The sequence below is a fragment of the Scatophagus argus genome, chromosome 5, assembly GCF_020382885.2.
Source record: "Scatophagus argus isolate fScaArg1 chromosome 5, fScaArg1.pri, whole genome shotgun sequence".
Taxonomy (NCBI): domain Eukaryota; kingdom Metazoa; phylum Chordata; class Actinopteri; family Scatophagidae; genus Scatophagus; species Scatophagus argus.
Genome location: NC_058497.1, coordinates 17,313,150 through 17,325,990, shown reverse-complemented (window position 1 = coordinate 17,325,990; position 12,841 = coordinate 17,313,150). Strand labels below are relative to the sequence as shown.

At 40.3% G+C, this 12,841-nt stretch overlaps 1 protein-coding gene across 2 annotated transcripts in view; it reads right to left on the bottom strand.

Annotated features, from left to right (window-relative positions):
* LOC124059369 (neprilysin-like) overlaps window positions 1–11,557 on the bottom strand; it is a 32,102-nt gene extending 20,545 nt beyond the window's left edge. Inside the window, exons 1-4 of one of the 2 annotated variants that reach the window (XM_046389309.1) lie at window positions 11,412–11,557; window positions 8,030–8,206; window positions 6,583–6,618; window positions 4,429–4,590 (exon numbers count right to left, since the gene is read on the bottom strand). In XM_046389309.1, coding sequence (XP_046245265.1) covers window positions 4,429–4,590; window positions 6,583–6,618; window positions 8,030–8,206; window positions 11,412–11,454 — 418 coding nt within the window. In that variant the 5' untranslated portion in view covers window positions 11,455–11,557. Of the gene's footprint in view, window positions 1–4,428; window positions 4,591–6,582; window positions 6,619–8,029; window positions 8,207–8,989; window positions 9,247–11,411 lie in introns of those variants that run through there. The other variant, XM_046389310.1, reaches the window with a different exon arrangement.
* Window positions 11,558–12,841: the final 1,284 nt, after the last annotated feature.

Genomic DNA, 12,841 nt, shown 5'->3' with positions numbered 1-12,841 from the left:
CCACTTCTGGCTGTTCGTTTTATAAAACCACTGCATGAAAAAGCAAACACAACTATAGAAAACAGCCTCTATGCTTGACTCACACCGTTAACTCACTGACTTGAAACTATGAACTATGAATACACTCTTGCTGTAACCCTAACCAATCATCAGTCCTGATGTCCAAAACTAACCAACCTAGCCAATAAAGGCAACAAATCCTACCTAATCAGAGAACAAGTAGGATGGGTCATTCTGTTCCCATCCAAACAAATGAAGTTGAAATGAAGTAAGTAAGAGTGGGACATGTCATACAGGAAAAACAGTGGGATTCATAATAATGATTAAGTGGCCTAGGTCCATATTGTTTCATACTATTAATAAAACTGGTCTAGCAAGCTAAGGTTTCCTTTGATAAAGATGTGAAAAAGGCTGTATAATATATCTAAAATAATAAGTTTCCGCTGCTGCTGCCATGCTTTGGGAGAATATTACAGTCACATATTTAAGGAGACCACACGGATTGTGGTGTTCAACCAATCCTGGGGGTTCTGGTCTGGGCCAAATATGCCGGGCAAGTTTTTTTTTGTCCCAGCCTGGTCCTGGCACTGCCATCAAGCCAGACTTTGGCTTTCAGTCAATACCCTGTTGTCGGTCAAAGTAATGCTTCTTGGCTTGTCTTAATGCTTAAAAAAGTTCTGTCGTGTACCCAGTACAATGTTGGCTGTGTGCCTGCTAACAGGGGAGATTATTACCTTGGTGGAGGTCTAAACTCGTTCCTGTTATTCATAAGCATCCTAGCAGGGGAAACATGTTCGATTTGGGACTTTTATTAAATATACTTTTGTTGGCCAAGACTTGCTGCATTCATATTCATACTATTTTACTTGGCCACAAATCTCTGGTCTGCTATCTTTATTTGATATGTTTATGAGAAATACAATATTTACGGTGTTGTGCAATGGTTCTCTGTGGAATTTTGATATCAGGGAGGTCATGTGAACAAACCATTTATTTCAAAAGTCTCATTGTATTCAGCGTTGTCACAGGGTTGACAGTGTTGACATAAGTTCTGTTTCAGTTATTGTTATCATAGAAAAAACAGAAATTTAGTCTCTAAGGTCCTGTTTGTCATAGACCAGAGGTACTCTAGGAGGACCAGTACTGAAAACTTAATGGTGGGCCACAAAAACCAATTTTGTCTTGCAATTCAATGGATCTCAAATTTCCTCAGTTGACCTGAGGTCCCGTGCAAAGTGTCACTCTGCCCGCAATGCTATGAAAAATAATAATTTGGGATCCGAAATGGAGATTATGTTTACCTCACAAAAAATAAAATAGCATGCACAGCAATCTATATTATATATTTTTTTAATATTTTTTTTTTTGCCAGAAACATCTGGCAGGTCAAATCAAATCTCATGACAGGCCCACATGCCAAACATATTCCATCTGAACACTTTTCTGACATCACAGACATGCTTCAACGCTTTGGGTGATGATAAATTCTAAAAGAAACAAGCTGGTTCGTGTGTCACACGCCTTATCTCTGTGCAATGAGTTGTAGATCTGGAGTCATGCAAGAAGCCCCTCTTGTAATACAGAAGAACTCACACTAGAAAAGTCACATGCACGTGCTCGTGCACAAGGGCAGCTTGGGGTTGTCGGCTGTTTCATTTTTTCGGACCTATCCTCAACGCTTGTCTTCACTTCACCTCAAAGCCCACCCCATGGTGTGTATTTCACCTATCTTTTCCTTTATACCACTCTCCTTTTCTCTTTCATTTCACCCCAACATTAATCCTTTTGTTCTTCTTTTTATTCCTCTTTCATCCTGACATAGACCAGTTGGTAATTAAAATGCTCACGGTCAATTGGGCAAATTATTACACAGTATGCTACACCTAGGAGGAAGTGAAAAAAAAAAATAAAACACTCACGCAATTGTGGACACACACCGACACACAAAGCTGCAGTCACAATCAGTGTGCAGATCCTCATAATGAATCATTTATGGCCTTTTACAGCAGCGGAGAACAATCCTAGGCATTTACAAGCAACACAAATCTACACAGCTATACACGTGCAAACACGTGCACGCAGCCTTTTTTTTTTATTGCTGTCATGGAGCCTAGAGCGCTGCAGTGTCCAGGTGTTTCTAGGCCCCTGAAGGTGTTGACAAGAAAAGAATCTGTCCATCAGCGGGCGGGTGGTATCCAAGCAGGCGGCAGCAGCCAGCCTCGGGATCAGAGGTTGCATGTTTGATGTCACCTCCAGAGCAGAGGTCACAACTGTGCTGAGGCCCTCCATCTTGACATGAATAAGTCATAAGGAAAAATGAAACTCTGAAAGCTAGTACAACAACTGTAAATGTTCGAGAAAAACAAACTGCGTGCATGCTTCGGTTTAGACTCTAAAGTACAATCTTAAACAGACAGATCTACACGCAAAGTAGACTGGAACATGTGTGTATACAGAACTGGCAGAGACATTCCAATTGACTGGATTTAAGCCACTGAAGGATTAGGAGCAGTTCTTTTACTGCGCCATTCTTTCCTGCAGTAATTTCAACATTTAGAGCACATAAATCAGTCATTCTAAAACAGCAACTTTTTGCATTTCACCATCAGTTGTATTTGTGTATCTTTCTCTTTTTTCCTCTCTCTCTCTTTCTCTCTCTCTCTCTCTCTCTTCCAGACAAGGAGCAAATATAACCGTAAGACTTCAAGATAAATCTGCTCAGTAAAAATACAACAAAGTGTGAAATGACGCCAGACACTCACACAGGGACATGCTATGTACGTAAATGCACATACAGTAACAAAATGTTCAAAATGGGGCCTTGTTGAGCAATGTTTATTTTCCTTTTTCCCCCCTCTGTGTGATTTTTATGGGTGTTAAGACTGCCATGGCGAGGAGAGGAGAGGCGAACAGATGGGCTATAAGCTGTTATAAAGCAATGTATGCATTACAGCCGTCTATGCTTTTCAGTATTCGAAATCTCATATTATTTCTGAATCCAAAAAAAAAATATATTACACTCAAGCAAAGGAATAAGAGCCACACACACTTTTATAATTACACCACACAGAGCGCATGAAGATGCACTTTTACGACTGCAAGAGCATTACAAAGACAGAAGCTAAAGAAATGAATGCTCACTATATTACAGGCAATCTCTCAATTCTAATGAGTTTTATACCGATGTGTAAAAAGGTTTCTATCAAGAAATTGTGAGTAAAAAAAAGTGAGTACAGTGAGAGCTGTCACTTTGAAGAACAAGTTCAAGACAAGAAAATAAAATGAAAAGTTTAAGAAAAAAAGTTAACATTTTGTTGACTAAAGGTTCTCTGTATTTTTCACCCAATAATTTGTTATGAGCAAGTACTATGAAAGACTAAGCATCATGCATATTAACTGTGGACTGAACAAACAAATCTATCCATGACTGACCATGTTGAGGCTTATCTTTATTAAAATAATCTGCATGTCACCAGTGATGCAAGGGCAGACAGCAAAAACAAAACAAACAGAAAAACGTTTCACCAAGACACGAGACTGCAAGTTTTTCCATCGAGATTGGAAAGATACAGTTGTTCAAGGCTGGTGCAAATTATCTGAGTCCACAAGACAGGCTGCACTTTAAACTCTGGTTTTCCTTTCATGCTAAGGATCAATTTCTCTCACCCTCTGAATCACTGTTTCTCCTGCAACCAATTCACGCTGTCTTCATTATAGTCAAAGGGACTGGCATATAAATTTTAAATTTATGGTAGATGAAGAGTATCGGTTGTCCATGGAAAGTGTGTGCCCCTTGAAGATTTAGCACCCATGACTGACCTTCTCACAGACAACTTGAGGTGAAGTATGGACTGTCTCATACACACACACACATTCACAAGCACTAACACATGCACAGTGTAACTTGACCCTCTCTGCATCAACCACGCCACAAGGACACTTACAAGACTCTAATACTTAAGACACACTCGCATCCATACAAACCTGCTATAGAGATTTTTCTCACTATCATGTGTTGATGTCTTTAGAAAACAGCCTAAAAGCAATATCCACACATATACACGCACACACACTTATAACGCCAGCTCTGTTGACAGTCTCTCAGTTACATGGTAGTACTGGAGCCAAACTCCCCTGGCATCTGTGATATCTATAGAGCTGCAGTCCCTGAAGGGCAGTCCTCATATTCTCGAGCAACTGAATCAAGCTGTTCTCAGTGTACTCACAGAGCAAGTGGACTGAAAAAGACTTACTGTTCTGGGTTGCTTTACAACTCTTAATCATGGATTAAATACAGTGTTATGACTAATCACAACAGACACCGCAGGTTTCCACATCTTTTACAAATCTCAGGCCTGTCTGCTGTGTTCTTTCTGTTTGTGTATGTTTGTGTGGGTGGGTGGATGTGCCTGTGTGTAGGTATCTGACCTTTGAGAATGACCTCCAGTTCGTCTCGTAAGATGTCAAAGGTGCTGTATCTAGAGCTGGTTTCAGGGATGATGTTCTTTTTCAGCCAGCCTCCACAGGCGTACTGGTAGAAGTTTTCACAAGGGTCCACGCTAGCATCCATGTTCTCAATGAGACGAGATGCTGCACAGACACAGAGGCAACAAAGCTGAGGTAACATACTGTAACTACAATACATAGCAGGACATAGGAAAATAATGTCAAATCAATTAACACTAATTAAATAAAAAGCCTTAGTATATAATATACTTGTGAGTTATCTTCCGACCATTGAGAATCTTATTTTCTTTGGACAGTTCTGCAGTCTGTTTAATAAGTATATAGAGGAAGTCAGAGATGCCTGCCATTTAACCATGTTAGGAACCACGGTAATTGGCTTTCATCCCATCAGTTGAGAAAATCAACATCACTCACATATGTGTCTGTTTAGTATAAGGCTGTAGCCAACAGATTCCCAGCTTAGCTTAGCATAAACACAGGAAATGGGGAAACAGCAAAGTGGCTCTGTGGTAACACAAAAGCTGCCTACAACAGCACCTTTAAAGATGAATAAGTTCAGGTTATGTCAGGTGACTCTGAGTTGATTGCTGAATGTCATTAGCAGATTGTAAATATTGACATTTAGGATTAGTGGCAATTTGACAACCCAGGAATGAGACTCAGTAAACAGCCATGTTTCTCCAGAATCGCTTAGAGAAGACAAACCGAAAGCTGCTGCATGTAACACTTTTACTCAAGAAAGTCATAGCGCCTGGCCACTAAATAGCCTAGAACATAACCCTCATAAAGCCACAAAGTCTCAGTTTTATACTTCCTTGTACATGTTGAACGTGTAGATATGCTGTCTAACATTTGTGAGATTTAGCGATGTAGACTTCAGACAGAGCCACTGCCTGTTTTTAATGTCTGTGCTAAGCTGAGATAACCGGTTGCTGACTGAAGCCCTGTAGCGAAGGGATGGATAAGAAAGTGGTGTTGATCTCATTATCTTAAAGTTGATCTTTTTAATGACTGAAAAACCCATTTAAGATTACAGACCACCCTAAAGGTGCAGTTGGCATATCTGAAGAAAGATAAGTGATTGCTGAGTCCCAGGTTGTCAAATACAGACTTTTTTGATGGCCTGGGACTGAGAGTCAGCGATCAACTATCTTCTCCAGAACCGCCTACTGTACCTTTAAGACTCTGATGGTCGCCTAAATGTGTCATGCTTGTCTAGTAGCAGTAATAACATACTGTATCCCAAAAACATTTAAAAAAGGTGTAATTAACTGTTCATTAAAATATCATACATGAAAAAAAGTATAATGGCAGTAATTGAGTTCTGCCCTAGTACTCGAAAACATTTTTAAGCCGCAATTACATGAGGCAGCTGAGAGATCTCATGTGACAAGGCTGTCTGTCAAATCTGACTGAATTGGGACATTAGCACCCAGAAAATGCATCAGAAATTAATTGGCGTCTGTTTCTGGAAACTAGAAGTAGACATATAAATCTTTACTATGGCCTTGGTTTCATGAAAATTGAACTCATATAAACATTTTTTTTTGCTGAAGTGATAATGAATAATGGTGTATTTAAGAGGCTATTTGCATTAAAAGTAAATAAAAGAAATGTTAGGACGCTGGTGGTGCAATTATAGCAAGAGGCTATGAAATTATCCAAAAATGCATTTGTGTGATACATACAAGTCTCAGTTTATTACTGCAGTCATGTGGTCAAAGAGTGTTCACAATTAAAGTTATAAAAGCTCCACAACAAATGTCGAAACACTTCAGCTTTGAACACACACACTGCACACATGAATCTTAATGGATTTGCTTAAGCTGTAGATTTATGCTTATGGCCATTACGAGTTTTTCTCTTTTCTCTTGTAGAGTCCCTCAGAGGTGATCTGAGAATTATAAGCCTTTGCAACAGTTTGTTTGACCACTGGCTTGACTTAGACGCAACATATTCAAAGCTGAAGAGGCCATTTTGTCTAAGTATGTCTGAAATCCCCGGGCTTCTGCAGCAGTCTCAATTTTCCAATTCTGTCCGCCTCTGTGAAAAATCAAAGCCTTTAGAGTGAGACAATGAAGGGAACGCAGAAATAAACAAACACACAATGCTTACCTGACTGCGTGCAGTCGGCTGTGGTGCAGATTTCATCTACAGGAAAATTCAAAACAAATCAACACTCAGTGGAATTGTGGCAGTCATCATTCATTATGTCAAATGCTCATTCTCTACTTCCTCTCTTTCCCTTTTCCTCCAATTCTTTTCTTCTCTTCTCATCCTTCACACGCATAAAACATCAAACTGCTCAGCGTTGCTTTCACTGCGTCAGGAATAATTAACGTGCAAAACTGTTAAATCACAATCTGACATATACTGACACCAGCACACACATGCATGCACGAACACACACACACACACACACACCAGTAAAATGTCATATAACCTTAAATACACTGCTTCATGCATTACGTGTGAATGCACATGGTGTGTACACGGATGAATGCACTGCTAAGTGCCAACACAAGTTCATTAAACTTTCTCATCTCCCTGACACTGCAGTTTACACATTTATCAATCACAAGACTGTACAAAACAATAATAACTCAAGACACTCATTTGCCAACCCAGCCAGTTTTTTATTTATCATTAGACTGGCTGTTTGTCAGGTCTTGGCCTGCTGAACTTCACAGTTATTCCACTGTCAATAATTGATCTACAGATCCGCGCTGTTGATTTTTCATGTTAGATAACTTTTGTTGTACCAAGTCACAGTGATTTATTGTCCCTGGACTTAACAGTGATTAATAAGACTTTGTACCTGCTCTATGTACCAGTTTAATGAATTTGATATCCATGTACAAATGGCAAGCACAACAACACTCCAGATATTACCGATTAGAAAAACCACGTGGTGCTAATATTGTGACATCGATCTGGAGCAGGATCGATCGGTTTATCATGACGAGGGAAGTAGAGCCGACCCTGTCTGTTCAATTTCACTGTTTTTAAATGATCCATTTCTTATTATATGAATTGATGACATCTAAAGAAAGATAAAAGATATCCATTTCTTCATAATTTACACAAATTCTAAAATGTGAAACGGCACAATATTCAGAGGTAAATAAGGTGTTGTGTAAAAATGTCCAAGAACGCAAAGAAAAGTCTAAAAATGACCTTTGGACATTGCATTCTTCTTTCTGGCTCAGTGGTTCTACTTTTGCACTCTGCTTTAAAAGCATACAGCTCGAGTGTCTTCTGTTTACCTGAAGAAAATGCTCTTATTCTGCTTCTGTGTGCTTACCATTAACCATCAACTCAACTGGAGTGATGGTCAGTGTATGGGCGTGCTTTGAAGGAGACGAGCTTCAAAAGTAAAGTTCTTAAAGTTCACTGATACTGATGGGCAGAAGAAACAAGAGGATGTCCTCTGTGCCAAGTGGCTGCCAAAAATAGCTTTTAATTATATGACACGTTTTTTTTCTGATCCCTCTGGTTTTTCTCAATGTCTGATGAAGATCTAAAAAAAAAAAAAAAAACGTTTTCCTTCGTCAGCACTCACCAGTCTTCTGAGTGGCAAAGAGGATGATGAGGGCGACGATGACGACGAAGAGTAAGGAGACGATAGTAATGAGGCCGATCTCCAAGGAGGTCCAGCGGGGCTTCTTAGCCGACTTGGGGGGGTTGGTCTCTGTCATTCTCAGGTCTCCTCCTTCAGTTGCTGGCTGTATCAACTCACCTGAAGAGAGAGGGAGATCCACAGACACTGAAACGATTAACCTACTGACAGGACATTAATCGGCAACAAGAGAGATAATCAGTTAACCATCACTTATCCAACAAACACACCAAACCTTTTCTTGTTGCAGTTTCTTAAATATGAGAATGTGCTGCTTTTCACTGGTTTATATGATTGTAAAATCAACACCTTTTGGTTCTAGACTGTTAGACAAAGTGATCAATCTGATGGTGGTGATTTTCTGGCATTAGACGAATCGATTAATGGATTTACTTAAAAATTAATGGATAGATTAATTGCTAATGAAAACAATCTCTGGTTGCAGCCCTCACAAAAAAAAAACAAGAGAACATACTTGACATTTGGACCAAAGAATGTGTAGGAACTAAAAGATTTATGCATTTGTCTTGAACAGACATATTTTCATCATGTCAGTTGTCATAAAAAACAAATCCAATTCTCGTTATCAAATAAGCTTTGATGTTATCAAGCGAACAACTCCTGCTCTTTGTGGTTTCTTATATGTGAGGGTTTTGGCACGTTTTCAACACACCAGATTCAGCTGAAATATATTAATTTTGACATCAATGAAGAAAACATTCTGCTGAGTCTCTAGATTTTTTTTTTTTTTTTTACAAGCTGAAAAAAGAAAATACAAAGAGTGACGGGGAGATAAAAAAAAAGACACATGGCAGTGATAAGAAAACATGAGAAAAAAGAAAAACAGAATTATTTTTTTCAACCAGTTTTGGAGCAAGAGATGAGAACAATGGATGGTCTTACCCTCTGGTGGCAGTACACTCCAGACAAAAACAAACAAACAAACAAACCAAAAAAAGAAACACACACTTCTGAAGAATGGTAAACAAGAGAGACCTTTCCTCTGCTCCTCACTATACAGTGTTGCTTTCCTCTCTGGGGCCAAGTGAGAACTTTACAAAGTTCATGTAGCAAGCAGTTAAGTCTATCTCTGAAGGCAATTAATCCTTAATCCTTTACCAACAACACACACACACACACACACACACTCATGCTCTCATCCACAGCCATGATCTCACACACACTTTTACAAGCTTGTGTCATGAAGCGCCCGTGCACATGGGTGGGTCTCTCAGCTCGCTGGCTGAGATGAGAGTGCAGCTCGACCAAAGGACAAAGTCTCTTAGGTTTCTTTGAACGAGCAGACAGCCACAGGCACACAACAGAGTGCACACACACCCACATGCATCACTCCTACGTATAAACTGCTGAATGTCAAATCCCCTATCATTCTTCTTCATGACTAAACAACGGCCTGATGTGCAGTAAACTCCCCAGGTTACAGTCATTATCCAGCCTGGTAATTGGCCATTACTGCATACACTAACCACAGCTCTCAACAAGCTGCTGTCCCAACTCCACTCCTGCACTACAGCATGCATGACTTCACCACAGGTCATAATTTTAACCACAGGAGAGTGGTAATGGATAAGTTTACATCTGCACAATTTGTGTTGTAAGGGTGTGATTCTACAACAGGCAAAAAAAAGGCAAGTGAAAATGGATGTATAATGAGTAACTGAATGTGTAGAAAGAGAAGATGATAGAGGAAGATGACATAAGTTATGTTTAACAGAAACAAACGCTCAAAACTTTGAACTTTTTTTTTTTTTTTTTTTTTGCAGACACATCGCTGTGACAGCAGTCCCACAGCTCTAATAAAACCACTGTGCGTGTCAGCTTGGAGAGGCTGTACATTATATTTATTCGCACTAATCCTGGCACGTTCTATGCCAAGAAATGAGACGCTTTCGAAATTCATTTAAAAGGAAAAGAGACGTGAAGACGGAGTCGAGGAATGCGCAAAAGAGAGTGAGAGGTGGGGAAGAAAGCCATAAAAACTGAGTGGGACACTGAGAGGTCCTAAATCATGTTTAAGTGACTCCCTCTCAATGTGCTGAGGCACGTTAGGTATGAATCTTAAGGACCACTTGCTGTATGTTCCTTTCATTCATCGTCCCTCCTTCATACTGCTTACCAGTTACAACACAGTAGGAACTGTGCATGTTGAAAGTCAGGTATTCTCTCATTCACAAAATATTGCTTAGTCTAATACGTGCATGACAGTGATGATGAAGTTGCTCTGTGGGGTGGAGGAAGGCCTATGAGTGTGAGTTATATTTGTAAGGTGAGCTGTCATGTCTGCTGCTGATGTTATTGCTCCTGTTGCAGGACGCAGTCATTGTTTCTTAATAATGTGCCTCTCAAGGGATTTTTTTTTATTATTATTATTTTTTTTCCCCCTGAGTTTCGGAAAGTATGTGCTGTCGTGTCTGTCTTAAGATAAGGAGCACCAAAAATGGAAAGGCTTGCTTTGTTCTTCTCTCTGCTCTCTGTCTGTCTGTCATGATATATATATTAAACATAAAAAAAGTTCCCCTTTCTTTTGAGACCTCACAAACCCCTTCAAAATTAAACCCATCATTCACTGAGGCACCTGAAAACACCCATGTGTCCTCACACACACACACACACACACACAACGACAAGTTAACACGAGCCTATGGAACCAAGTAGTCACTTTTTTAAAAAACCTACATGAATGTGAGCCATGAACATGTCATGTACCTAACAGAACTTGAAAAAGTAAAGGAATGCCTCCACACACACACACACACACACACACACACACCTTATAAATTTCAGCTCTGGGCCTGTAGCTGCAAAATGAAGCCTAAAATCACTTTAAACTCATTTTTGAGGGAGGACATGTGATGCCTAAACCTTATAGCAGCATGAATTGAATAGGAAAATTAACTTTAAAGGGAACGTAACAACTTAAAATATCACCAGTGCTCATACAGCTGGAGTAGAGCGAAGGAAAACCACAGCTTAGGATACTTCGGTGAAATAATATGACAGATATGACCAAATACAACTAGGTGTTAAAAACTCCAGCGATAAAAATAATCATCCGCAGCACACATGGTGATTCACAACTGAGAGAGAGACGCAGTTAGATGCGTGCCAGATCCTCATCTCCTGTTGCACGTCGGGAATTCCAAGGGGGCTGGCATGATCAACTGGTGCACGCTGCCCCGTGTCACCGAGCCGGCACGCGCCACACGCACAAAATAATGCACTCAGATGCGCGCGCGTAAGCATACACACACATGCACAGATGACACCGTGTTATAAGAAGTGCTCGGATGCGTGAGCGACTTACCAGATGTGTCGGGAAATTTTCGGTCGATGATATATATGGGCATCACATCCACTAATCAAACGTCCATCAAAATCCACAAAGGGCGCGCGAAGTGCTCATCGATCTGTTACAGACTATTGGCTTCACCCTGGATTAAACCGATCCCGGTTCTCCTCCTCCTCCTCCTCCTCCACCACCACCACCTCTTCTCCTCCTCCTCCTCCTCTTCCTTCTTCTTCCTTTGGCTTTCTATTCTAGGAGTGCATATTCACACAAATGCACGCGCGCACACACACTCACACTTGCACACACACGCACAGAGACCCTTCACTAGGCTACAACTGCCTACCACATCTACCCACAGCGGATCGCTGAATTCAAATGAGCCATCACACTCTTGCGCGGCGCAGTTGGTCAAGTGTGTGATCCACACGGGGGGGGATCCCATATTTATACAGCATATAGTGAGGCAGTGAAGCAGCCTTCTGAAGTTTCCTCTCCACCGAGTCGTTGCCTCCTCCGTCGGGGCGGCGTTTAGAAGTGACCCTGGCAGCGGCACTTGCTGTCAGTGGCGCCTAAATATCCCGAGGTTCATTTGAACGGTGTGATGAAATGATGTGAGTATATTTCCTTATAGGACATGTCCTTATAGGACATGGGGTTTATGGTTGACACAGTGCAAGACAGTTAGTTTTGGTGCGTGTCCCCTGCAGGTCCCTGGAACACTCTCAGAACAACTAATATTAGTACAAGGTACAAGATGCAAAAGAGGTTTATTTGTGTATTTCACTATCAGGTCTGACAGGTCTCCATGAGGATGTAAAAACAAAGTAAGAAGGTCTCAACATGTCTTAGAAAAAAAAAATGTCCTTTAAAGTAAATGTGCCATGTTACTAAAGTTATCAGTCTTGCATATCAAGTAAAACTGATGCAAACCAGACATTAATGTTAATTTAAATCAGTGTAAGATACAAAACAAGGTCAAAAACGTAATAATTCGCAAATCAGAGCTATTGTGTGAAGAAGTTTTGCCAAAATAGAGTTTGTGAGGTAAAATGCCGCAGTGCTGTTGGAGAAAGTTGAGTCAAAGTCTCAGTTTACCAGCAAACGTGTAAATTGTGTACACATGAACAAAGTAGCCTGTGTATTGAAGTATTGCTAAGTATTGCTGATAAAGAAACTTATTTGGATGATCTAAAGGCAGCAGTGAGACGAGTGTCAGAGATCAGGTACATTCAGTGGCAAAAAGACCAAAGAGGAAGCAAAGGAGAAGTTCCCAAAATGTCAGACTGGAATTTGAATTAGTCAGACACGTAGAGACACAGGTGAGCCATGACTGTGATGTGGCTTTGTTCCGGATTTGTTGCCCACATTTTGTAAATTTTTTTTTCTTAATCTCTGTGACATGGTTAAGTAGTCTAAAGTTAAAGGGTTTTGTTTTTTGTGTGCTT